Source organism: Poecilia mexicana, unplaced genomic scaffold (assembly GCF_051168715.1).
Source record: "Poecilia mexicana isolate PSO_F unplaced genomic scaffold, ASM5116871v1 scaffold_12, whole genome shotgun sequence".
NCBI lineage: Eukaryota > Metazoa > Chordata > Actinopteri > Cyprinodontiformes > Poeciliidae > Poecilia > Poecilia mexicana.
Window position 1 is genome coordinate 19,951,452 of NW_028263381.1, and position 27,577 is coordinate 19,979,028.

At 40.2% G+C, this 27,577-nt stretch overlaps 2 protein-coding genes across 4 annotated transcripts in view; one reads left to right on the forward strand and one right to left on the reverse strand.

Annotated features, from left to right (window-relative positions):
- The window catches only part of rxraa (retinoid X receptor, alpha a), a 125,150-nt gene extending 105,564 nt beyond the window's left edge, over positions 1-19,586 (forward strand). For both annotated transcript variants that reach the window (XM_088011046.1, XM_088011047.1), the window contains exons 7-11: positions 6,341-6,470; positions 8,229-8,361; positions 11,759-11,850; positions 13,953-14,058; positions 14,350-19,586. In XM_088011046.1, coding sequence (XP_087867172.1) covers positions 6,341-6,470; positions 8,229-8,361; positions 11,759-11,850; positions 13,953-14,058; positions 14,350-14,497 — 609 coding nt within the window. In that variant the 3' untranslated portion in view covers positions 14,498-19,586. The remainder of the gene's footprint in view (positions 1-6,340; positions 6,471-8,228; positions 8,362-11,758; positions 11,851-13,952; positions 14,059-14,349) is intronic.
- Positions 19,587-19,983: 397 nt separating this feature from the next.
- wdr5 (WD repeat domain 5) lies at positions 19,984-26,694 on the reverse strand. Of its 2 annotated transcripts, none has more exons than XM_014978157.2 (14): positions 26,506-26,694; positions 24,704-24,813; positions 24,489-24,597; positions 23,412-23,485; positions 23,243-23,332; positions 23,075-23,164; positions 22,817-22,900; positions 22,678-22,733; positions 22,551-22,597; positions 21,714-21,789; positions 21,528-21,561; positions 21,285-21,359; positions 21,115-21,202; positions 19,984-20,901 (listed from the first exon to the last, which is right to left on the reverse strand). In XM_014978157.2, exons 2-14 carry the CDS (start codon positions 24,779-24,781, stop codon positions 20,801-20,803), a joined length of 1,002 nt encoding a protein of 333 aa, XP_014833643.1. In that variant the 5' UTR covers positions 24,782-24,813; positions 26,506-26,694; the 3' UTR covers positions 19,984-20,800. The 2 variants fall into 2 exon arrangements, with proteins under 2 accessions (XP_014833643.1, XP_014833644.1); XM_014978158.2 differs by having other exon boundaries at positions 26,578-26,679.
- Between the last annotated feature and the right edge of the window lie 883 nt (positions 26,695-27,577).

Consider the following 27,577-nt stretch of genomic DNA (forward strand, 5'->3'; position numbering starts at 1 on the left):
GCTTAAGTTAGACTAGGTCTTATTTCAACATCTACTTTTACAAACGTCCCTTATGCTGTTTGTGTGGTTAAAATGTGTAAATGTGGCAGAGAATAAGTCGTCAGTGGCGCTTCCTGGTTCTCTGTGTGTCTACTTTAGTTTCTAATGTCGGGGATTTTTAAAATTGTCCCCTCCTCATTTCCTTTCTGAGTAGTTTGTTTTTGAAGCAGTTATCAACAAGGCCAAATTACTCATCCTTTTGGCCGTCAAGCTTCTTATCTTTACATTAGCCAGTTTTCTTTGTTTTCATCTGGGGAATAGTTGAGGCCCAAATATTTTTCAACCAGCAGTGCAGAGCAACAAGTGGGGGAGGGACAACACCACATTATTATACTCTGGAATAAAACTGCCTCCCTGCCACTTTATCTGATATTTCATTAAGTTCTTTTAACCACACAAACAGTATAAGGGATGTTTGTAAACGTTTTTAAACAGAAGCATTTCTAAGCCTGTGGAAAATAATAGATTTTATACAATATCCTAATTTTATCCTTTTTTGCATGAACTTGAAGATGTAACTTATATTTTAGAATCATCTATAGAGCTTTTCCATCTGTGGCAAAATGTTCAAAAAATATTTCTTCTTTTTATAGTTCTGATCTTTTTTAGCTTTGCCTTGTTCTAAGTGCAAAACGAGTAAACTTAGGAGAGAAAATAGCTTTTTTGGCATTGTTACTTGTATATAATTAATATTTCATATGCTACAAATGTTTTTGTTTTTGTTTTATATGTTTTTTTTATCTGGTGTTGGATGGGTTTGCTTCAGAACGCGGGTTTAGCTGCTCACTTTCTTTATTCAGCTGCGAGCTTCCTTCTTCCTGCTCCCGGTATCAGTCGGACCGTCTTTGACACAGAGGAGACTAAAGAGTGATGAATATTGCAACAGACAGACTGTTCCTGAAAGCATCCCACATACAAGCCGCTGCTTTTTCTGGAATTCTGTTGCAACATTCAAAGCAGAGGAGCCGCGCTGCAGCTTACCAAAAGGACCCGAAGGCGGGAGGGAGGCGGGGAGGGCTTCTGGGAATTATCTGCTTCTGAAGGGAGGGAAATGTCCTGTGAAGTAAAGGTAGAAATGTGAGGGATGTTATGAGAGTAAATGGGAACTATTTTGGTGGGGGGAGATGGAAATGTAGGAGATGAGTGTTGACATAAGGGAGGAAGAGGAGGAGTTAGGATTCAGGAGGGAGCGCCTGGCAGTGAAGACTCAGTGATGCACTGAGTGTGTCTGCGCTCAGTCATCCTGGCTCCCTCGGCGTCTGTTGCCTGGCCAGCGCCAACACAAGAGGACTTCTGAACGGATAAAAGAAACTTTTGCAAGCTGTCCACAACTAGAAGCTGTATATACTTTCTAAGTTTAAGCAAACTCCTGTGGGATTATTTGATATTGCAATTTAATAAGAAATGGCAAGCATGGTCCTACAAGCAAACTACGGAAACGTTATAGGGAAGCAAGTAAGCTGCTCCCAAATTCTTCTTGCAAAAGAACTTTTATTCTATTTTTTCCGTGTCCCGTCCAGCAGTGTAGCAATCAGAATTACGAGACTGAAGCCCAACAGTTCTACTTTTGTTCTAGTTTTCTCTATAATGCTCCCCCTATTATTAATCAGGTCCACTTAGACTCCTAACATCACATTTTTAATAAAAGCAGAGTATATTCATCGCTGCACAATATTCTTTTTAGGCTACATAAGACGTTCCACATTCACAGATTCACCAGGTTTTCTGCAGAAGCATTAGCCACATGCAAAACCATAAAGCATTAAATCTAAAGGTGCAATGCTACTCGGCATGCTACTGGCTGGCATGTTCACGGTTTTTAACTGCAGCACCACACTGTAACCAAACTTAGTTGGTGTTTATGTTTTTTTCCTCCCATCATTGTGTACATTTCAGAAATCTTAATGTCTTTTAAAATAGCCGGCTTACTCTGGTGTTTAGTTTCATCTCTGCACTTGAGGCCGGATTAGGACTTGAGCCTTGGTTTTAAATATAGCTAACTCTGCGTTAAACACATTGTTAGTTTCTGTGTTTCACTCACTGTTTACGTGCATCTGCTGTTGGAAATTCATATAAACCAATGGCATAATTCTGAGTATTATGTGACATTTTAGCCGCAAACGTAAATAATGTTACGTATTGCATTGCTTAACAGCATGAAGCGGGAGCATTTTGCATTAGCTCAGAATTCGTTATGCAACGTCTCTGCTAACAACATGGAAGTAACGGTGAAAAGTAAAACAGCCTGATTTTTGTTTCTCTGATTTGGCCCCGCTGACCCTTTCACTAAAGGAGAGCCGACACTTTTGGCACAGTTTCAGCGTCCAGGCGGCCCCGACCAGCACGGCTTCCCTTTCTTTCCGAATAACGTCCACGTCCAACCCCCCCTGCTGGTGTCCATTGAGAGTCGCTGCCCCGTGCTATAATTAATCACAGGGCCCGGGTCAGGGGTGTACACTGTGAATAGGCCGCTGCCACTGTCTAATGGCTGGGGTCTGGTCTGGCTGAATGAAAGTGTGTTTATCTCATGGTGACCTAGAACAGGAGTTAAAGAGGCGTTAGTAATATGCCTTCACTAGGAGAGGAGAAGAGAGGAGAGATCTCTTCTTCAGGAGATGGATACAAAGCTGTCCAGGCTCTTATTTTTACATGTTTGATTTTTCAAGGCTGCTGCTTTGCAATACTTACAGTACATATATTTATTTAAATGTTAATGCAAAAGTTGTTTTTTTTAAAAGCACCTCTCAAAAACATTCATTCCCTTAACAATCTTTCACATTTTGTCACAAAACAACCCAAAACCTGACGTTTTTTCAGGATTTTATGTAGTAGATTAACACACAGTTTCTGAATGTTCTTACATTCATCCACTTGTAATCATCAATGAAATCGTGACAAAAATGGACGAATGTGGTGTTGGCAGCATTATGCTTTTTCCAGGCTTTTCCTCAGAAGAGGGAGAGAAGCTGGTCAGAAATAAATGGACCTCTGTAGAGAAATTATCTAACAAAATATGTTAGACGGTTTAAGACTTCAACAGAGCAATGGCCCTTAAATTTAGAAAAGTGGGACATTATTTATTTATTTTTTTTTTCAATCTTCATTGCAGCTCAGCTTTCCCTCTCTTGTCACGCTGGTGTAGTCTGGTTCAAGTGGAATAATGAAAAATTGAGAGGGAAATCTTTCTCCACCCTTCCACAAGTGATGAAAATTTCATAGGACAGTATGCAAGCCTGGCAATTCTCTTAAGTAGTGGGGATGATGGTGATGAAGCGCATGTGTGCTGTAAATCCTTCGATTTGCCTGGAACAAACACAGCCGGGTTTTATGGTCACGGGGAAAATATCTTTCACACAAATTTCTCCTTCGCTTCGGACTTTTGGCAGGCTGCAGTTCCAGCCCCGTGTTTCCATACAGTGAGGTTACAGTTACAGTGGCCCGGCCCGGTGCAGATTCTTTTCCTTGCAGACTGATAACATCCCAAATACAGTTCCACGACCCGAGCAGTAAGTACAGTAACGCGATGCTCGTAAATCGTCTCAGGAAACTGTAAGCTCCTCTCCCATGTCCTCTCCTCCGACGGAGGCAAAGAAACAAGGTCAGTGTAAACACGGCTAAGATATCCATACAACATTCATGAGACCCGGAGTGTCTAACAAGAATCCCGGGACTCTTATTCTAATGAAGAGGAGGAGGAGACTGGGGGTTGGTGGCCTGATGGTGGCACACATCTGAGCCCTCCCTTCCACTCCGTTTTTTTGTTTTTGTTTGTTTTTTGTTTTGTTTTTTCTTTGTTTTTCGCCCAGTCTGCCCTGTGGAAGGAATTAGCTCAATCTGTTTGTGTTTCTGAGAGGAAACGCTGCTCACGAAAACCGTCGCTCAGAGCTGCACCGTCCATCGTTTCCCACGGAGATCAGATGCTGAAATATTCATAAGACGCCAGTTGTCTCTGTGGCCCCATTGGGAGAATAAGGCAACTTTTAGTTTCAAGAACAGTTTAAGCTTTGTTTCTGGTTTAAATTCTATATATATAAAAAATATATATAAATGCATTCATCTCAGATATCCATCTGCAATGCTCTGCAGGCATCACGAATCTGTTTGGGATGGAACGGGGAAGAGAGGCCTGGGTCGCCTTTGGCCTGCACATTAAGAACAGAGGATTCGCATTTTCTCCTTCATCTTGAACTAATCTTCTCTAGAGAGCAGCAGTTGATGTCAAGATCTTCCCAGCTTTTAGCATCGATCTGTGGGATTTGGTTTAGGAAGTCGGGGAGAAGTTACTGACTCTCTTCGGCAGACTGCGAGTTCACACGGGGACTCGTCGTTTAAGAATATTTACTAGACTTAATTTTATGCAAAAAGGAAAAGTGTGCCTGTTTATACATATGCATATCAGTGGTTTGGACTCCTGGGATGATGGTAAACTTCTTGTCAAAGACTCACAGTATTGTTCAGGATGTCCAAAAGGAGTTTCATCTCAGCAAAGTAGTCATACAGTATGCATGTGTTGCATTAATATTCTGCGGCAATTCCCTTTGGAGCGTGATATTGTACCTCTGAATCTAAAGCGCAGGAACACTTTATGAGAAGCTCTATTTGATGTTGGTTTGGTGCAAACAAGAATGATTCTCTTTGTTTCGTCTTCAAAAATGTTTCCACGACTTTAGGTAGCTGAAATGTTCTCTAAGAATCCTAGGATGTTGAGTACGTTCTGGTTAAACAGGTTTTCCACTTTTAATGGACTTTCAATGCAACTTTTAGAGCAACTTTGCGTTAAAAGTGTCATTATTTACCAAATGACAGTTTATGACAACAGTCACAGACATTCATAAAGGCTCCTTCATGTTCATAACAGGTGTTATGTCATGTTGTCATGTCAGTCTTATGCACACCTCGTCAAATAAAGTGTTATTGGCAATTCTGTCAGACATGTTTACAACACCTGTGTAAGTTTGGGTTCACTGGCCTGTTAGAACAACCAGAGTTTGGTGGTTTAGGTCTCCTTGACCAAATGCTGACATGTACAGCTGCTTAATTCTGAAGTTTTTACTTGTAGGAAAATTGATCTTGTGTTTAAAACTTGTGAAAGTTGAATGCTGTATAATTTCTATACTTAGGAAGCCAATGACATGACCTTTATTCATGTAGTTAGTGACTGTAAATTGCTAACATGAACTGATTGTAGACCTGAAGAAAAAAAAAAAACAAGAGGACCACATTTTTTAGACGTAATTAGAAAATTGCAACGCAGTTCTGTGCACTGCGACGTTCGATTAAGCAACATTACTGCAAATGTTACGTTTTGGGACTGGAAGAGACGAAAGGCTTTGAAAGCCATTTTCTTAGAGCTGTAGGATCTTTCTGTTTTTCTGCTTTTATGATCGCGTCTCCTTGAGGCCTGTGGAGTCCCATAAAGTCAAATCAGTAAATTGTTCTGGCTTTTATTCTGGTTCATCTGCACTATTTATCAGAAAGAGAAACTAATCAGTGTTCTTGTTCTTGGCACTGGAAGCGCAATCCAGTAGGACGCCTAGCAGACAACACAATCCTGGGAGCTTAGTTTTATCATTTAACACACATTAATGTTTACCCTCAAGTTAATCTTCTGAGCTCTTAAATCACTAGAAAAACAAAAATAGGCACCACTTTTGGATTTATTTTTTTTTATATGGGGGTAAAACGAGAGATCTTGAAACCTCTTTTAGCTGAATAACTAGGGGTAGATATGAGTTATGCACATAATGTAGGTTACACATTTTACAGTCCCCTTCTGGTTGGCAATAAAGCTCCCTCTGACTTGTTTAGTAGTAAAGTGTCAGTTGAGCCCCTCGAAGGCCCTCTTGAGCTCTTCTAGTTCTCCAATAGTGTTTCAGCTAAAAGCTCCCCGAAGATGGAGCGCGCTCGGCAAAGCTTGTTTTTTCACCGCCAGCTCTCTGCAGGTATTTCCTCCACAAGCTGGGACAGAATCACTGTTTGTTTTGTCTTCCTGCTTGCCTTCCTTTTGACAGGCTATCACTCCCAGCGTAGCACTCATGCTGCCGTCATTATGTGTGTGAAAGCACAGTGATTGGTAGCTCACAGGTATCCCGAGATCAGGCTCTGGGCCAAAACACACCAACGTAACAAAAACACACACACACACACACACACGCAAAAAAAAAAAAATGACACCGATTCATTGTGCCTGTGCTTCTTTTCGTGTGTGTGTGTGTGTGTGTGTGTGTGTGTGTGTGTGTGTGTGTGTGTGTGTGTGTGTGTGTGTGTGTGTGTGTGTGTGTGTGTGTGTGCTTTCCTGCAGCCCAACGACCCAGTGACAAATATCTGTCAGGCAGCAGACAAGCAGCTTTTTACTCTGGTGGAGTGGGCCAAGAGGATTCCCCACTTCTCGGAGCTGCCGCTGGACGACCAGGTCATCCTGCTACGAGCAGGTACGTGAGCTCGAGTTCAGGAGTTCTAAAGAAAATTACGACAGACTGTGGTGAACTGTGTTTCCTTTAAATGTTATGATTTTTGCCAACAATAGCTGTGATATTTAGATGAACCTCCCTGGTTTATTGTGCAAGATTGCAGTAGGGGAGTTGCCTATCTCCAGGGTCATCGGGCAAGAGGCCAGTTTGCCAGTCGATCTTACGCACAGAATGACCAACATGATGATGAAATATGTTGCTAAATCCCTGTGGGACGTTGCTCAGACTCTTATGAAAAACGTTGCTTCCACAGTGATCTTTGATACATGTGGAATACGCATCAAACGGCACAAAATAATTCCAGTCTGCATGAAGCCTGGGAGCTGATTCAGGCTAATTCACAACAACTGGCATTAGCAGTGGTGTGATCTACGCTGATCTGTGAACGGCATGCATTACCTGTTAAGGGCTATTTGGTCCTAATATTATTAAATCAGAAGCTGTTCCCACATCCTCAGCACCGTGAGCTGGACTCTGTCCAGACTCCCCAGTTCTCGTCTATCTTGTTTGTGGGGTTCAGGGACAGAATCTCATGGCACATTCTTGGAGAGGAGCGTCTCTGGTTCAGGAACCTTGGACTTACTTGTCGCCCATGACGGGCTACAGTTTGTATTTTCAAGCCGTAGTCTTCATCAGTCACTGGAGTGCATTGCAACCAAGTGCAAAGGGTCCAAGACGAGATTCAAGTGTGACATCATGGTTCTCGACTGGGAAATGTTGACAGGCTCTGTTTGGGTTGGAGTTTGTGTTTTTATTTTTTTTTTAGGTTGATTCAGATGGTGTGATTTTAAGAAAATAGATACAGAAGACAACACTCAGTGCATCCCTCTTCAAGCAGGCTAAAAGCTGTTTCTACCAACCCAGCTTGAATCAACAGACAGGCCTCCAGTTGCCATTTGCATCTTGTGGAAAATGACTTAAGCTAGCTGCTAAGTATTAGCGATGCAGCTACTTGGAGTACAGAGTGAATCATCTGTCACTTCAGCTACATTCACCAACATCACAAGTAGGACGGCAACACATTGCCTTTATTCTTTGCCTGTCACTCCAGATTACACCATTATGTTATCTGTCCATCCCTAAGAAAACGAACAGGGTGGGAAAAAATAAAAAATCCCCTCTTCCTGTGATTGCTCCTCAAGCCTTCACATATATAACGATGCAGAGATTTCACCAAACTGGAGTGAGATGATATTCTGCACAGCTCGTCTCTTCTTCTCGTCTCCCAGGTTTTCTATAAATAACCACTTTAGTTCTGCTGTGTCACAGAAAAAAGCATCGCATCGGCTCCTCTCATGGCCAAACTCAACTGTAGGGAGAAGAGGCGAGTTGTTGCCAGGCAGAACAGTTAAAGGAACCCCGTCCCTCATCCGCCGGCGTCTCTCGTCTGTGCCACTCCCCCCCTGTCAGCCCCCCCCCGGCCCCCCTTGGCACGTCAAGCTTGTTGTCTTTATTGTGATGGCAGGCGCAGTTCATCCCTTTTACACGCTTGTCTCCTTAGAAAGCATGATTCCAATGTCTCAGTGATAACCTGATGCTTGCGCTTGAGGGAGCTTCGGGGTTTTTTGCGGCTCGGCTTTAATTGATTCATTGGAATTCTGCCTTTGTTGTCGTTTTAATTTTGCTTGAACGCTGTGTGAACTTTTGTACTTGGATTTACCTTTTTCTTTGCACTTTTTTTTTAACTATCCTTTGCCTTGATCCCTCTCCTCATCTCAGGTTGGAATGAACTCCTCATTGCATCATTTTCGCACCGTTCCATCGCAGTAAAGGATGGGATTCTGTTGGCGACGGGCCTGCACGTGCATCGCAACAGCGCCCATAGTGCCGGAGTGGGAGCCATCTTTGACAGGTCAGTGTTACTATTTTGCAGTCCTAAAAAGTCTGTTAGAGTTATATTTTTTGTTTTTAAACCTAGAGAAATTGCATAATGGGTCGAGGCAAGACACGTAAAAAAATAGTGAAATCAAAATCTTAGTATTTCAGAAGTTAAAATATGTTTTTGATATAATAATATATGGTTCAAACTTGTCTTTCTGGTGGAAGCAAAGCTTGCAATTCATTTACACACAGAGTCTGGGGGGAAAGAGGAGAGGATAGCTTGAGGTCCAATCGGAAATTTCCACAGCCAGGATCATCAAACGTGCTTGAAATGTGTCTCACTTTGTGAGTAATCTTTAAAAAGAAAAAAAGTCTCACTTTTTGAACTGAATTACTGGAATAAATTACCTTTTCAATGAGATTTCAATTTGTGAGATGCATCTTTAGAAGACCTTGATGTGATGACTAAAGTTTGCTGGTAGCAAGAATTCTTTTGACGGAGTCGACAAAGTTCACTTAAGGTGAAAATTTTCTCTTTCTGTGCAGCTTTTAAAACCAAGTGAAGTTTCCAGCCTTTAATAAGTACATTTGAGTAAAGTCATTTCATCTCTTTGACAGCATATGACATTTCTGGTTCTTCAATGAAAACATTACATTGACTGCAAACCACAGGGTTGCTTTGCTAAGGGTGAAGCAGCACAGAAATTATTGATTAACTCCACTGTATTAAATATTTACACCTGGGTGCATCAGGGCTCTCAGAGAAAACCCCGAGCTGCTTCAGAAAATGTCAAAAAATCCATGCAAAGTTCAGTCTCAGCCAAGTTTGGAGCGAAGCAGGAACCGCCCTGGTGGTTGTTATTGACATTGCGTGGCAGAGAACTGACTGACTGTCTGAGATATCACATAAGTCCATGGCATGAGTTCTGCTGCATCGCAACTTGAGCAGAAGTAACACAAGTGGAAAAGTTGCAAATATACGTATACATTCCTGACTGCAGAATCAACATCCAAGCGGTGAAAGAAGAATTATCTTGAATAAAACACATTCCTTAAACAACTCTAGATAGTATTCAATAAGTGGAAATGAAAACTGATTCAGGAAGACAACAAATCCAGCCACGGTCACATGATCGAGCAAAAGAGAGCTCCAGGAAAATAAAAACCTAGCCCAAGTGGAGGTCTTTAGGTCGCTCTGTAGGTCGACCTAATACAAGAGTTCACGTTTTAAAATGAGAAATCAACTGAGCTTTTAGAAAACCTTCTAAAGATCATTGAGTGACACAGCAAAAGAAAAAGAAAAACATACCAGGCTGTTGACAGACATCACTCATGCAGTTTGAGCTATTTCAAACATTTCTGCCAAGAAGAATTTAGAGAAGTGCACAAAGGAGAGCCGGGCTAAGCGTGTAAGATCATCGCTAAGACGACTCCAGCTTTCAGTCGGCGTCAAAAACTGCCCACTGCCGTGGAGTGGAAGTGAGACGTTTGGATAAAACACATCTTTTTTGTGAAAAGTACAGTTTTGTTCAGAACCGTGTAAAAATGTTCAGTTTGTCCCATTCTCATGAATGACTTAATAAAGCTTGTGTGCGTTACGTTTTCATAAGTTTCTTTTTCTGCAGTTTTGTTTTTAGTTTATTCCTGTTGCATCAAGCTTTGCCTCCAACGCTAAACCAATGGATATTCCTACTGCTGCTGTTTTTCATGAGGCGGTCATGTGTTAGGTTTTTAGGGGTGGAGTCTTGTTGATGGACTCTCGTCTTTAAAAGGGCTGGCGGTTCAATACGTTCTGTTTGACTCCCTGTGGGAGGCTTGTATCCCAAAACATGTCAAAAATGGTACTTAGTTTTCATGAATGCACCATGGAAACGCAACTCACCCAGAAACCACTTCAACACATATATCATTTTTCTAATTTATAAATAATTTATCTTTTTTTTTTATCTTGTTGAGCTACGGGTTTCTTTTGCAAAATTAAATTTCAAATCACCACCAGACTGATTAAAACCTGTGGCGTTCCACTAGGTCGTGTTGTCGGCCCTAATTTATTTAGAGTTGTTTGACTCACTTATTTTAGGATTGATGATGAAAACATTGAGTTTTTTAAACGCCACTGTGTTGCAAAACATTTATTTGTACAGAACTGTTTAACAAATGGTGGTTGTTGGTTAGTTGGTGAGCTCATTTAGCCCACTTCATGTTGTCAGACTGGTTCTGTTTAACCGATTTCGTGATTCAACAGGTCTGGCTGCAGTCAAGCCGTCATTTGACTGGTCAAATTCAGTTCAACTGTCCAAAACACTTGGTTAAGCACAGTTAATTCATGAATTAACAAAGGGGAGATTATTGTTTCTATGGAGGACAGATTGGTTTCTTTTCTTGAAAAATTCAAGTGTGGTTGGAAAAAAAGCCTGTTGGTTCCTGGTTTGTTCTTGACGGTAACCGTTTGGATCAGACAGCTGCAACTTGGACGCGGTCGGGTTCTGCAAAAAGACAAAGAAGGGCGGCGTTTAATCTGCTGAGTCGTTCAGACGTTTTTTTATCGATCCATATAATTCATTAGGGGTTATTTCTGAGGTAAATGAGCAGTGAGCTGGAGACAGCAGAGGACAGACAGCTGCTGTCAACAGGCCAGTTGTTGAGCCACAGGACATTTTCCGTCTCTGCATTAACTGTGGCAAGTATTAAGATCCAGAGCACAGATTATGCTTCCTTATCAACTCCTTTCTCTCTCTTTCCCCATACAAATGAAGAGACTGATTAACTTACACACTTTAGTCTCTTTTTTTCTTTCCTCTTTTGGCTCTGTCGTTCCTCCTCGGAGCAAATTAAATTAGCAGTGAGTCACAACTGACTTAACAATCCTGAGGGCCTGAAAGAAAAGGGAAGCGAGAGGAGAGAGTAAGAGCAGGCGGCACGGCGAGGGTGTGACCCCGTCAGAGAGGGGTGAGGAGTTCGGGCAAACCCACCCTGTGATGTCACGCGCAGACGGTGGGCGTGCTGGTGTCGGGTTACAGCTTGTGTTTACTCTGCGGCTCTTTTCTGTATGAAAACCACGAACTAAATATAATTGCTCTGTAGGGCTGTAAAGTTTTCCACTGATCTGACGGTGCCTCGCAGTGCGTTCGTGTGCGTTTATTTTTAAACAGATGTGAGCTGCTTAGTGGTTTGAAAACATATTTTTAATATACCAGTCGGGATAATTAACTTGAAGAGCAGTTAGCAGCAAAAAAAAAAAAAAAAAAAAAATGTACCAATTACAGTCAAGCGGTTTTCTGTGATGTGAACTTTTCTGGTTCTTGTTTGGTTGTTTGACATAAAACAGTAGCCAAGAAAAAAAAAAAAGTCTTTGAAAAACCACAGATCTGCCTTTATTTTATATATATATTTAATCTCATCTGGCTCCTGTCTTGTCTTGTGTTCAGGGTGCTCACAGAGCTGGTGTCAAAGATGAGAGACATGCAGATGGATAAGACTGAGCTGGGCTGCCTCCGAGCCATCGTCCTTTTCAACCCAGGTAACAATCATGAGCAAGTTTCACTTTCAGCTGGAGCTTTGAAAAAGCTCTGCAAAGTGAGGGTTATAAAGGAGGAGCATGAAAAACCCAGTTATGCTTCTAAAGAGGGTAATAACAGGGCGCAGGAGCTCTGTATTTATTCATACACTGAGTGCTGTCCAAAAGCCTTCATTTAGCCATTATTCCTTTGTATTTTGCTTCCGACAGTCAAACTGTTTTTATGATATTTGGACATGCTCTTGACTTGTTTTCCCAACTTTCTGAAGGTTTTTCCATTTTTTTATTTTTCAGTTCGGACTGTGCACCTTGAAAAGAACATCTCTCTTTCTTGTTTCCCACAAAGAACACCGCTCATTTTCTGTGCAAGCAAACATTATTTTCATTTCATCCTCTGCTTGTCAAGTTTTCTGTAAACTTTTAGGACACGGTGGTGCTCCAAAGAGTTCTCCAGGAGTTACCTTGATGGATAAAAATAAATAATATTCTCCGCCAGGACAGCCTAGAGATAAGATTTCGGATTCTTTTTTTTCCCAAGTCCTCCTGTATGCAGACACAACAGCAGTTCATCTCTAGAGCTTGGAGTCATTTCTTATTGATGAATGTGTAGGTTTGGAGGTCAGAGTTGATTTCTGGTCACCTATAAATACTGAAAGAAGCCAATTGTCCATAAAGAAAACTGCAAACATATATATATATATATATATATATATATATATATATATATATATATTCTGTCCATCCATTCATCCAAGTAGTACGTTGTTCTTTTCTCTTTATTTTAACTCATGTAGAAGCTTCTATATTGTTTACTTTTTGTATTTTCCTGTAAAGTTTGTGTCAAAGATGAGGGGGGGAAAAAACTCCTGGTTTGAGGTTCAGCATGTGTCACACAACCTTATCAGGCCAAATGTCATCCATGTTTACCGAAGCTTCCTGTTAATGTGAGTCAGGGTGTTAAATGACTCGGTACGGGGGCCTCCCTGGTCCCTCCGGGGGCCACAGTGGATCTGCTAGCCCCAGACGGGCTGATCCCCTTATGTTCATGTGGTTCCAGCCGCATCCAGGAGGTTCACTGGCCTCGGTTTGCTTTGCTGCCCGACTCCCGTTAATTAGCGGGTTTGCGAGATTCGGGCTATCTGGGGGCGTAGGGGGGGGGTGACGCTAACAGGGGCCCTCAGTCGTTCCTTTCCCACACCATGCGAACTAGTCCAGCCATTATTAAAAGTGCAGCGCTTTGTCGAGCTGAAACGTTCATCAATGACTTGTTTGTTTTCCAGTGTCTTTCTGTTGAGCCTAAATTAGCGCAGCCTTAATTGGGCCAACCCGGACCGGGCCTGACCGGACCGGGCCTGGACTGAGCTCACAGGGTTAAAGCTTAATGTGGAAGTCACATCCTGACTGTCTGGGAAAATCACAGCGCTTTGTAGAAGCAAATAAATATAACTTAATTCGCTAAACACTGTTTGTCACTGCATTATCACAAAATGTGTTGCCATGACTCATTGTCCTTTTCTGTGTTATTTTAGTTTTGAGGCTCTTTTGAAGCCTGTGTTGCAATTTCATTTAATGTTCGAGAGCCATTAGTTCCTTTGTCCAGTAATAGTTTAAATAAAGATATAAGTAAAAATTACAATTATTTTTTTAACACGTAAACTTAAAATATGCAATAAATTGTTAAATTAAAAGAAAAACCTAAATTATTCACCATTAAATTTTATATTAGTTTTGTTTGATATTTCAGTCCATCATGAAATACTATTATTTGATTGGTCCAACAGCAGACCAATATTCTTGTCTATATAATAAATATTATTTAGCACTTAGTACAATAAACACAGGACTACAACATTATTCAGACAATTTTGTGAGTTTTATCAGAAAATTAACACAAAATATAATTGAATAATATATATGGTTTTGTACATATATATAAACTTAATGGATTTCCATGTATTTTCTTTTTTTTTTTTTAAATAAACATTAATTTAATCAACTTCCTCTTTTGGCACGACCTTCAGAAGGACGTAAGAAAATGAGGAAATGCGTTTTGACTGCAGTGAGGTCTGATCTGAGCCGGCTCATTTCTTCTTGTGTGTTTACAGACTCTAAAGGTTTGTCCAACCCAGGTGAGGTTGAAGCTCTGAGAGAGAAAGTCTACGCGTCTTTAGAGGCTTACTGCAAACAGAAATACCCCGAGCAGCCGGGCAGGTGAGACTAAAGAGCAGCCAGAGAATCATAAACACTATCAGATGTTCTGCGTTATGCAGATGACATCTTCCTTTCATGAGGTATTTATGTGCGGTTGTTTACTAGCAGACTTTATGAAAGGAAGATTGGAAATTAATACGGTGAAATGTAACATACACACACACACATATATATATATATATATATATATATATATATATATATATATATATATATATATATATATATATATATATATATATATATATACATATATATATAAATTTTTTTTTTTGTATGATTTCTGAACAGGTTCGCTAAGCTGTTGCTACGGTTACCAGCGCTGCGCTCCATCGGGCTCAAGTGTTTGGAGCACCTTTTCTTCTTCAAGCTGATTGGCGACACACCCATCGACACCTTCCTCATGGAGATGCTAGAAGCTCCTCATCAAATGACATAATAGGAGTGACCCCTCCTGACCCTCAGCCTCATGCCCCCACCCCCTCCCACACTTAAACCCCCAACATGCATCAGCCCAGCTGCCTTGGATCCATCTAGAAAAGGGCAGACTTAAGAAAAATAGACAACACAAACGAACATCTCCTTCTTGCTTTTGTCCCTCCATCCATCTTCTCTGCTCACCAACTCTCTGAAGTGTTTCAACACGAGGAATCCATCATGAATATGGGTCTCTTTTATACCTTGTAAAATATATAAATAAGAAAAAATATCTATATATATATATGAATATATAAAACACCATCAACGTAAGTGATGAGATGGGACTGAAACGAGGACATAGACATACTGAGCCATGGTTTCCGTCTTTGCTTGTCGGATCCCCCCGTCCCCCCGATGAGAAAACAGCAGCAGAGACGATCAGGATTTCAACCCCCACAGTGCTCAGATGTCACAGGCGTTGTGATCGGGACAATCGCACCTTCTGTGGAACCTCTGGGATGTTTCATCTGGGATGTTTCATCTGGGATCTGAGCCTGCTTTTGCTTTTCAGGACTGGACAGCTTGGGGAAAAACAACAACAACAACACATCATCGCAAAGAAACTCGTCTCTTCAACCTGACTGAACATGTCAGGTCTTGCACCAGGTGTTTTTTTTTTTTTGTTTTTTTTTGGAAGAGTGAGCTTGCCGGCGTAGAACTCAGAAGTGGCTTAACAGGAGGGCAAGTTCTCACAAACCTCAGGTCTCTGGCCAATTCCAACAGAGCCGACCATGTCTTACTGTACCAGCACTGTGCGGCGTTGGGGAAGGACGTCTCAGCAGTCCACAAATCCACCCTCAAGTACTCAGAATGACTTGGGGAAACCCTGTTTAGTACAATCTCTGTAACTCTCTGTGCCCGTAAACTGATGTAAATTAGCTTTATGAGACTTGGGCGTCGGTGGATGCTCCAGCAGGTGCAGGGACGACACGTCTACTTTTTTCAGACTTTATTTTATTTTATCTTTTTTTGCCTCAACACACAGTCCCACACAAGAGGAAATGTCATCGTTCTGTCAGACTCTGAGCTCCTCGTAGTCCTCTCTCTCTCTCTCTCTCTCTCTCTCTCTCTCTCTCTCTCTCTCTCTCTCTCTCTCTCTCTCTCTGCCTCACATTTCATGCTAATTTCTGCCAGGCAGACACACCTCCACGCTCAGAAACCCCTCTGCTCGCTGCAGCAGCAGGCATCACGTCTTTCTTTCCAACACCTCATATCTACCTGTACTGAAAGCTACGACAGTATTGACCTTATTTTCAGTAATGCACAAATACCTCTGTTTCCATACACTCGTGTAGGCTTTAGAGTATACGGGAAGGAGCGCTTGTTTGTTGTGGCAGAGCCATTATGTGTTTGTTTGTTTGTTTGTTTGTTACTTGGCACTTAACCTCATGACAGTGTAGTTGGGTTTCTCCATGGAGAGCGGATGTTGATGTGATCGACCTCTGCAGCGGAGTTTGGCACTGTCCCGTTCCAGAACGCCTCAGTACTTTTCCTCCTGAAAAGAACACACACACACACACACACACACATTCACTCTGTGCACTTCTCTGGACAACCAAGTGACATTTAAGTTGAACTGAAATGTTAAAGGTCTTTATGTGTAAACGTGTTTTGTGTCCGCATTCTTTTTCTTGTTTTTCTTCTTTTCCTGCTTTTCTCTAAATGCTGCAGCTGCTGCAAAACTATGCATAGTGTTCATGTCCAAAGACTGTCTGCAGAGCGGCTTAACGAGAGTAAATGTTTGGGAGGTGGGGGTCTCTATTATTCGGAAATTGATACTCACTTTAATCTGGTTTAATCACCTTCAGATAAACCAAGTTGGTAGCTGAACAGATGAGCTTTAGCCATTAGCGGCTCAGCATATTAGTTGAAATCATCGGTGCGTTCCATTTGTGCTTGGAAGTCAAATTTTCCAAGTTGGAAGAAATTAGCTAAACTTTTTTTTTTTTCACTTTAAAAAGTCTTTTCTGTCAATAATATGGCATCACTTATAACAATGTACAATGTTTGGCTTCACTGCTTGAATGCATGACACTGAGAAATGAATTATTTAGGGGTTTTATTGCTACTTGTAGCTATAGGTTGGTCTAACTTGCAGTTAAGTTAGAAATTACACCATAATTATTTGTGCCTATTAAGTTCTGGGTCCTGTGGAAAATAGAGCAAAGCATGAATCGACTAGCTAAACTAGGAATTACAAACAGTTTGCCTTAAATGTTAGCTAACGGGACATTTTAGTTCCACTTGAATTGCAGAATTTCTGAGTTTTTTGCCGGAAAAACTGAGAATTATGCTCAGAAACTGAGGTTTATCACTAACCCCAACCGAAAAATTCAATACAGCTGTTGTTTACGTCAAGAGAAGTTTGTTATAAATTGATTTTTCACTTTTCTAATGTTTTTTCTGTAACTTTCGCTGGTATGCCATGCTTGACTCAGTTTGGTTTTCTAACTAGAAAAGTTTAATCTGATCAAATTCTTACATCCATGAAAATTTCACCTCTCAAGGTAAATGGAACGCACCATAAATCTACCAGAAAATCTCGCAAACTACGAATCGCCAAACTTATTCACACGACTCCTGACTGTCTGGAAACGGTAAGTCAGAACAAACCTAAGCAATGACTGTTTTTATCAACCGCTGAGATTTCTAAGGCAACACGAGCAAACAAGTCTTGGCTTCTTGACAGCAATTCACTTTTCACCTCATGGATGCTATTTATAGCATCTTGCAACGCACAAAATAATAGAAATTGTCATTTCGTAGCAGAATAAAATTGTAACTAAATCTATTTAAAAACTTTCAAACAGTTCTAACGATGGTATGTTAACTAACTGATGTTTCATGGAACCTAAACTCAATTTTAGTTTGTTAAAAACCAAACAGCTTCTCAGTTTGGACCTTCCCCACTGCATAAGGGCCCCATATACATGTTTGCATCGCCTCTGCTGGTATTAAGTGGACTTTGGTTTTGGCTCTGACATGAATTCTTAGAAAATCGGTCTGAATTGATTATCACATCTTGTCCCTACATCAACCTATGCAGGCCTTTGACATGGGGTTGTTATGTAACCCAGTGACAATCCTATTTGGGGCCCTTTTTCCAGCTTACCCACGTGGGCCCCATTGTAGAAGCTGGCTGGAACAGCTCACCAATATTCCCTGTTCCCTCTTTACTGCCCAGAACATATAATGTGAAAAGTAAAATATAGAAGAAATGAGTACAAAAGAAATAGAACTCTATGAGCTGAAAGCTGCCGGATATTGACCGCTTTCATTGCTCCCTTTCTCTTATGTTTTACTAGTTTTCTTTCTCATATAATTACATATTTAAGCACTATGACATTTCCATACTTTTCCAGTAGCCCCACAAAGACTCCGCAGAGAATTTATACATAAATCACCAACGGTAGAATATGTGCTTAAATCTGTTTTTTTTTTTTTCTCACTATTTCGAGATGGATGTTGTTCCATCTTGTGAAATTGTTTCCAGTTATTCCCTCTGTTGAAAAGCCAGCTCGGAAAAGTCAGATGTGATGGATGTGAAATGTGCTGGAAGTCACGATTTACCTCGAGCGTGTGGTGATTTGTGTGCCGTGAGCTCCCTCTGGCGGAAGAGAAGCAGCGCTGCAACATTACTTGAAATTGTTTTCTAGAAGTATTTAAATGGACAAACAGAAGGAAGGCACTTTGTCACAGCTTTCTAATTGTCACAGATGCTCCGCGCCGAGCAGAAAAGTAGCAATGAGAAAAGTAGCAATACCTTCAGCTTAACCCATCAGCGTGGTGTTTATTGCTAAAATGAACTTAAGCACGGTGGTTTGTGTGTTTTTGCATCCTATCCAGGTGACAGTATTACCTGCCAGCTTGGGCTCAGTTTACAGTATTTATATTCTGGGAGAACATATTTGTTTCCCCGATGCAGAATATGCTCTGTTTTGATTATTTTTTTTTAATCAAGAAAAGCTCGTTTCAAACAGTCAAAGATTTGTTTCCCCAAATATTAAAAAGAAATACGAACATCCTCTTCGTTTCTGGCTGACTCGCCGAAGATTGGAAGCAATCATGTAAAAGCCATATAAAGTGTGTGACGTGCAAAAGTTCACGCCCCCTGCAGGAAATTGACAGATGTGGGAAAAGAAAAGGAAATAATTGTCCACATAGAATGAAAACCTAAACGGATGCTTTATAACATAAAGCTATATTTTGTTAATATGTATATTTGTATATATTTATAAATATATATCAGCAGATCAACTCATTGAATATTCCAAAACTGAAAAAATAAAAAAAAATCTGAATTTTCCTAAGCTGTGGGAGTTTAAAGGTGTTTTTATTATCACAAATACGGGTGGGGAGGGTTGGATTGTAACTTTTATTAAAAACAAAATAAAAAAATAAAAAACACAATAATCCACCAGCAGAAGCGCAGCAGCTCTGAACTCAAAAAGAAACCAGCTTAAGCCGTTTTCTGTGACCTCGAAAAATCAGGAGAGGCAAAAATAAAACTTAAAAAAAAAAATTTAAACTCTCCTAAATGTATATGTTGCTTAGCAAATGTATGTTGAAAACGTGTAATCAGGAAAAGCTGAGCTTGTGACACAATCACTGCTTTGTTTGTGGCATAAACGGTTAAATGTTCTAGTTTATAAAAAAAAAGAAGAAAAAAAATCACTTGGGAAAAAGATCTATTTTTGTACAAAGGTAGTTTTATCCCCTGCTTATTTACTCTGTTCTTTTCCTTCTCTGTGGCTGTTTTGTGGAAAAGTTTCCTCAGCTTCAGACTGAAAGTGTAATTTTGTTTTGTGGGGAGTGGGAGGGAAGGATTGTCCGCTTTGGCACTTTGGTAACTTGTGTCGCCTTTTACTTTTGCCATTTTTCAACCTGTCACTGCAAGATGGGAACATCTCTGATGATTGTTTTTATTTTTCTGTTTTTAAGGAGACAAAGTTTTTTTGTTTTTTGTCATCTGTTTGTGGATTGTTCTGATGTTCTCTCATGGAAAGAAACAAAAAGTTATTAAAAAAAAAAACTTTAAACTGATTAAAGTCCATCTGTTCTTATACGAGATGAAATGACAGCTGGAACGGGTTCTGGTGGAAAACCCGGACATCTTTCATTCACAAATATGTAGATGTTTGGTTATTTTGACTGATAAAGTAATTTTTTCATTATTTTGTACCTGCACAATCATAGGGAAGACTACTGTATTGTTACATAGTCGACCACAAATGGTAATTGCTGAAAAAAAGATTTACTTTCAGAGTAATGGAAAATTGAGTGGAAGGAAAAACTCGTAGGTCCAGTGTGAAGTTTGCATCAGCGTTGATTTGGAAAATAAATATGACTGTAAGCCTTAAGACCCATACATGCACAGACACACACGGAAAACTTTACAAAGAAGGAACTGATGCACATTTAGGTACAAAAACAACTTACACAACATGAAACATACAAAACTTTATTAGGCTGCAGATTATATCTGAGAGCTGCAAACAAGTATTCCACTGAAATCCAGATTAACTACAGAAATTGGATGTTGCTTGTTGTTTTCACACAGGTGTGTACTAATAGAGCATAAGCCAAAAAAAAAAAAAAAAATCAGTACATATGTACAAATAGAACACAAGAATTGTAACTGGTTGCTCGTACAGTTATGCTAAATAATAAAATAATAAAACAAGTTTTAAAATTAACTCAGAGTCAAACTCAGTCTCTGAGGCATTTTTTTGAGAAAACAAAAAAGTGGCACAAAGATCTGACATTTAGGGAAAATAAAAATGCAATATTGATACGGCTTTATTTTTCTTCTTTCTCTCCATTTCATTAAGACTGAAGGTTAATGCAAATATGCCGTCTTCATTTAAATGGTACTTTACAGTTACACAGGGATTCAAGGAACAACAAGCCTGGAAACAATTACGTTTATTGTACAGTAGCTGGTAAAAAGCAGAGAGGCAGAGTCAAGAATACTGAAACAGCTGAAGGGTCAACACGATTTACCTGTTTTCTTTAAGGAGACCAATAAACGTGATGTGAGGAGGATCTGCACTGCGAAGCTGATGTGTGGTTGACGGGTTTGCTACTCCTTACTGAACTTCAGGTACAGTTCTCTGCATTCATCCGGAGCTCCGTTTAAAAAAAAAAAAAAAAAAAAACAGGTCCTCTTTCTTGTCTTGCATCACAATGTAGAAAAAAAACAACATATATTATATAGAAAGGTGAATGATAGGCCAAAAATATCCCAAAAACAAAAACTGAATTAGCAGTCGCTTTTCCATAGCTTGATGGTTTTGTCGTTTTCTAAAGCAGCAGATGCGATGATGTTCTCTGTCGGGTGGCAGGCGGTCGAAATGACGACGTCTGAGCAGAAACGTGGAAAAAAAACATTTTTTAAAGGTATAATGTGCAAGTAATCTAGCGACACGGAGGTGGAAGCACCATGCTGTGGGGATATTTTTCCACTTATGTTTTCCTGACTGATCAAAAACATTAATTGTAATGACACAGAAAGCAAATTTGGAGTTAAGACTTCAAACCCAGCAGGGAATCAAACAGACAACTCGTGTGCTGTACCTGTGTGGCCCTGCAGTTTCTGCACGATCTCCTTCGTCTGCAGGTTCCAGATGTAAACCATGTTGTCCTCAGAGCCGGACACAATCCACTGCAGGACAGCGGCCAGAGCGTCACGTTTAGCCACACGTGACACCGTACACACTCTGAGACAAGACGAGACGGGGACTTACCTTCCCTCCGGTGACAGAGAAATTAGCAAAAATGCAGTACTTCTCGTTCTTATGGCCTGTGTACGTCTTCAAGCACTGAAATTATGAGAAACATTCAGGAGGCGATCAGAACTGCAGCTTCACTTGTTTCAAAAACTAAGGCATTCCTTTAAGCAGTCTAGGTGGAAACACTTGACAGACTCGGGTAAAAAGAAAGAAAAAGAAAAAAAAAATCCTTTTTTTTAAAAACAGATGTTTTCTCACCTTTCCTTTGCTGTAGTCCCACAGCTTCAGCGTGCTGCAAAGACAAACCATGAACACAAACTGTGAAACAAACCCCACAGTCCAGCTTCACGTGGCGTTGTGCTGCCCTCTGCAGGTGAGCGTCACACACAACCCGAGTGATCAGCCCCTGTAAACAACTTTGCTCTGCAAATGTGCAGCACTCACTTATCCAGAGTAGCTGCCAGGATGTACTTCCCATTGGGAGAAAACTTCACAAACGACACAGGAGGGTTGTCATCGTCTGTTGGAAGCGGGAGCAACGTTAGCAAACAAATCTGAGCCTGTTAGGATTCCTGTCTGTGTTTCTGACTGGATGGTTCTCATTTCATCTCTGTGATATTTCTGGGGCTCAGTAGGGAGCAGCTGCAGGTGGATGTGTCGGTTATTATAATACCGACGATATTAGAAACGATTTTAAGGTCTGCTGTTGAATAATTCACGCAACGGAATAATATTTTATATTGGTGCATCAGGAAATCATCGAAAAGTTCATTTATTTCAGTAATTAAATGTATAACTTGTATAAAGTCAGATATAAGGGATATAATTCAAGCCTCTAAATCAGATCGTTTTGATGTTTATTAAAGTCCAAAATTATGTTTGTATAAAAAAAAATGCATTGCATGCTAGGATTTTTAATACAAACAAAATCATGGGAAGACTGATGACTGTCGCTGTCTTTTCAGAGATGTATGGAAAGTTTGGTGGAAGGAAAACATGTGGTAAAACCACAGCTGTAGAGGAATATGAATCTCCCTCATAGGGGATCTGACAGTCACAGTTCTGCTTCACAATCCTCTCAAGGTTTCACACTACATTTGTTGCTACTGTACCTTTTCCCTGCCTCACTTTTTCCTTCCACCTAACTTTCTAAAGTCAAAACTCATCACTAAGTGCAACAATCACTTTTTGAATCCACTCATCGAATCTATTGGAAAAATAACTTCTTGACAATGTTAAAGTCTATTGGTTTATCTTTTGTGTTTTTGTGGCTGATCTTACCAATGAGCGTTTTTAAGCACTGCCCCGACGCCGTGTCCCAGATTCGGCTGGAATAAGAACAAAACTGTTAGTTAACAAGACAAACACAAGTAAAATAAAAACAGAATCTCTGAGCGGAGCGCTTTACCAGAGTCCGTCGTAGCTGCTGGACACGATCAGAGAGCCGTCTCTGTTGAAGTGAACCTGCAGATTTAAGCAGATTTCACGTTTTCCTGTTTCAGTCAAAGAGAATTAAAAAAAAAAAAAAGAAACAGAATCCAACTCACAGCGGAGACGGGATCGGAGTGAGCCGGCAGTGTTTTCAAACACTTCCCGGTCTTCACGTCCCATATCCTCACACTCTCGTCGAACTAGACGCCAAAAAGAAAAGAAAAAAAAACACACACACACACACACACACTGGATGAGTGTTTCAGTCAGTCACTAAAGCTTTGCTGCTAGTGGGAGAGAGCTCTGGCTGCAGTCCAACATCTGCTCCGTGTTTCTGACGGAGTGTTGTTGCCAGGAGCTGCGAGCGCACTCACCGATCCCGACACGATGAGGTTGGACTGCGGGTTGAAGTTGCAGCAGAACACGTAGTTGCTGTGGCCCTTCAGGGTTTTTAAGCACTTTCCCTGGATTGAAAAGAAAATATTCAGTCCGGCGTCTGCCAATCCCAGCACCGCGGGTTTGACGCGTCTGAGCCGCCTTACCGAGTTGACGTCCCAGATCTTCAGGGTTTTGTCGTCGGACGCCGACACCAGCAGGTTGGAGTCCGAGGACCACGCCACGTCAGAGATGCCCTGCGGGTTTAGGACCAAAAGTCACAAACGACGCTTTTAAAGGCAAACCTGCTCAGACAGAAGGTCCAGTTCTGCTCACCAGCTTGTGTCCAGAGATGGTTTTCTCAAACTTTCCGTCGTACGCGCCCCAGATTTTTATGAGTTTATCAGCAGCTGGAGCAGAAACAGAGACTCAGTCAGGACTGTTTGGGAAAACAACCTTAAAACGAATGTTGGCGAATCTGCTGAGAGTCGGAAAATAACTCTGTAAATCACAGACGGCCGTTTTTATAACAGAGGACTGAAAATCTTTTGTCGGCACCGTTGACCTAAAAGCAACTTATTTAAACGTGTATTATGTAATAAATGTGTACTGCAGGTCGTAAAATAATCAGCATAAATCACTTTAATCATTTAAACCTCTGGAGACCAAGCAGAAATAATCATTATTATTATAATAACAAATAATACTGACATTTACAACACTATTATTTTGGTTGCTAGTGTGTGTGAATTATTATTTTGTGTTTATGTAGAATTCCCTCATTTTTATCTTCTTTTCTACTTATTATTACCCCAACATTAGTGTGGGCTAATATTGCTGATATATTACAATCACTTGTATTTCCATACAAGTCTTGCTCCAAATGAGCAATAATTCTTTTAACACAACTTCAAATGAAAGTGAAGTCATGTCCATGAAGCGTTGATCAGAGGCTGATTGTGAAAGATGCCATTTTCACAATCAAACACATGAAAGTTTGTGATTTTAGTTTGAAACTTGATGTATCAAGAGTTTGAGACTCTTACTTTGAAAGTTTTGCTGATTTGTACTGGATCGGTTTTGTCAGACTGCCTGTCCAGCTGTTCGATGTCATCGCTACAATAGCATTAAAGAAGTTTTTAATTTGTTCCCGTGGTAACATATTGGGTGGAAAAAAGAAACTATGATGGAATGACGAGATCTGAAGCTCAGAGAACTTTGAAAATGATCAAAGTTTTGCTGCTAAGGTCAAAAAAGTTCATATCTGCTAATACGTTGCATAGAAGCATTACATTAAAGGGCATTCCTAAAAATGCAGTTTTATACAAATTAACATTTCAATACTTTACTGGCATTAGAGTCGCATTAGAATCCGAGTCAGACTGTCATCACAATGATGTTTAATGGACTCACAGGAGCTGGCGAGCCATTCTCCGCTCGGGCTGAACTTGACGGACGACACGGCCTTAGTGTGTCCTGCTAATGTGAATTTCAGGCTGTAGTTTGGCTTGGCAGGCGCAGACTGTGAACAAGAGGAGCAGAAAAGATCAGCACAGCCACAGTGATCAGGTCGTCTGCAGGGACGAGACAAAACGGGCAACGGGATCGATCGCTTTCATTCGTCAGACCTTGCTTTGGCTGGCAGACGCTGATGGGACCACTGGAGGCTTAGTGTCAGTCTCTGGCTTCTTGTCTTCTGTTGCCATGGTGAGGACACTAACATTGATTGCACGCTAACCTGAAATAGAGAACAAACAGGCAAGTGGTTTGCTGTCATTAATAAGACTTAGAAAAGAAAATGGTAATCAGACACACACACAGTCCACACTCTTATCTTTGATTTTCAGTATTTATATTATACACCTGATTGGACTAAACAGGCTTCATTCTGATGCAATGCCAATATAATATTCTACTCTATACATACCGTGCAACTGTTGAAAGATGTTTTAAATACTAATATACCATCAATTTGTAAATAACTACCTGAGCTCTAGAAATGGGAAATTACTACACGGTTTCTCATTGCCGTCACTCTACATAACATGTTTGAAAACCTCTGAACTTGACAGTATGTCTGGGGATGTTAGTTTAGCTGTTAAAACAAAACCAACATGTATTAATGTGCCTGATTGAACTCAAAACTATATAGATCAAATATTGAGTTCATATTGTCCTAATCTAGTCAGAGCAGAGATGGCCCCATAAAAAAAGTAGCAAATTGTATCTTAATTTCATAACTTGACAGAGGTGCTTGTCCTCAGAGTATATGAAACTCATTTAGATGGAAAAGAAAGAGAACAGAAGAAAAAAAATCGGATTTAAATTCCACTTATATCTAAACTACAATAGTCCACTATAATACCTGCTCGGTTTTTTTAAACAATTTCAGAACTAAACTCTTTTTACTTTCCTTTTATGTATTAGACTGATCGCTTTAGAAAATATTGTGCTATAATTACTGTGACTTTTAAGCTGAATAAAGGACTTTTCCGATGTTAAGACCTTTGTTTATGATACTTCGGTTTCATTGTAAATTGGGGAGCACATTAACAGAATTTTTTTGTCTTTACTCGGGTGTTTAATCATTTATTTTGCATTCAAAACACCGTAACTTTTTCATTTCTAGACAACAACCGTGAATGTTTATGAAGCCTTTTTAAATTAGCTTTCAAATGGCATCATTTGTTCTAACATAGAGATTTCATCTGACATTGCCGACATTCCTAAAGAAAGGGAATTAAACTACCGGTCTTCTGACAACAAACATGCAGACCACTGATTTAAAAAGATGTGCTCAACTAAACGGCTTGCTAGCACAACGATTAGCTACTTTTACACACTACTTCAAAGTTTTACAAGCATAGCTACATTTCTAACCTTTAAACGTTCTTACCGTATTCAGTATATGTTATAACAAATCTAACTGGGAAGTAATGTGGCTGCTTACTGTTGCTAACTGCTTAATAAATACCTGCAGTAGCTCAACCGTTACGCTACACAGTTAGCTACTGCAGCTAGCTTCAGTTAACTAACGTTAAAATGTTAATATTTTGAGAAAGGAACAGGTATAAACACCTTTAACAACCATCTTGTTGGATTTAAGGTTACCTTTAAACACGAGGTGATTTATACATGTTCGCTGAAATAAAATAAAATGTGGAAAAGTAACATTAAACAAAGAGCAAGACGGGATCGCTTAGTTGTGTTTCTGTGGTACTCAACGCTGGAAACAGAGATAGTATTCCAAATACGGCTACATATAATGTGAACCAGGTTTTACTAAAACAAATTAACAGACATAAAATACCGATTTTAACAAAAAACCGAGTAGTGGCCTTAGCGTGCTGCGCTGTTGACAAGTCGCAGACACGAAGGGGGGCCATCTTCCATTCAAACAATGAGCTTTTGCTTATATGCTAATACTCACGAGGATTGATGCTGCTGCACAGTCAGATATTATTTCATCGGAAAGTATGAAAAAGGGGAGAAAAACCCGTACAGTGAAGGAAAGGGCCCTGCTGAGCGGCTAAGCCAAGCAGCTCGCTTCTTAATGTTTGCGTTGAGCTAGGAGGACCTGCGAGGAGAAGGAGAAGCGGGGAATGTGGTCTGTTAAGGTTCTGCGCAAGCGCGTTACGAGGAGAAGGTACGGGAACTTACAAGGACCAAAAGTGTGTTTTGTACTGTTATTTTTGCTGTATTAGTAAACTGGTTGTGTTATTCTCCGTTATTTGGTCACAGGACGAAAATGTATTTTGAAACTATTACATAAGTGGGTTTTGGTTCAGTAATTGTGTAAAAAAAAAGAAGAAAATGTCTGTAATACTTATATTTTTACACATTTATACTTAGAACTTCAAAGTTGCAAGCAGAAAAAACAAAAAGGAATCCCACAGGAGTCAGAATTCCAATATTGTTAGTTAGAAGTCCCAAGTTCAACATCCAATATGACTGCAACCCTTTTTTAATCTTAGAAATCTATTCATTATCTTATGTACAAATTGTTCAAGCAAAATATGTCTGTCTTGTGTTTTTTTAATGTCTTACCTTGATGTTTAAATACTTAATAATATGGGTGTTTCACACTTGGAAACAGATTTGTGTTGGTCGATGTATGACATTTGAATCAAATCCAGAGACAAGATTTCAACCCCCACTGCCAAACACATCTAAGATACAGAAGAACAGTGAAAACTGAGAAAAAAAAAGAGAGAAAACAGGGTTAATTTATTGAACCAATCGACACCTCCTAACATCTCACTTAGTCTGTAGATCCACCACCTCCACATCACACCCTCTGCCACATCTCGGCTAAATGAATGTCAAAGAGGGCTAAGTCCTGACAAGATGGCCCTCTGGGAAGGTAAGTGTGGTCAACACCTTGCAATGACACAACACATGTCCTGATTCACAATAGCAAATAGAATCCACAGGCACTCTAAGTCTATGCCACAAAACAGCATAAAATTGGTATTTTTGCGGTTCTTTCTCCAATTTCAAAA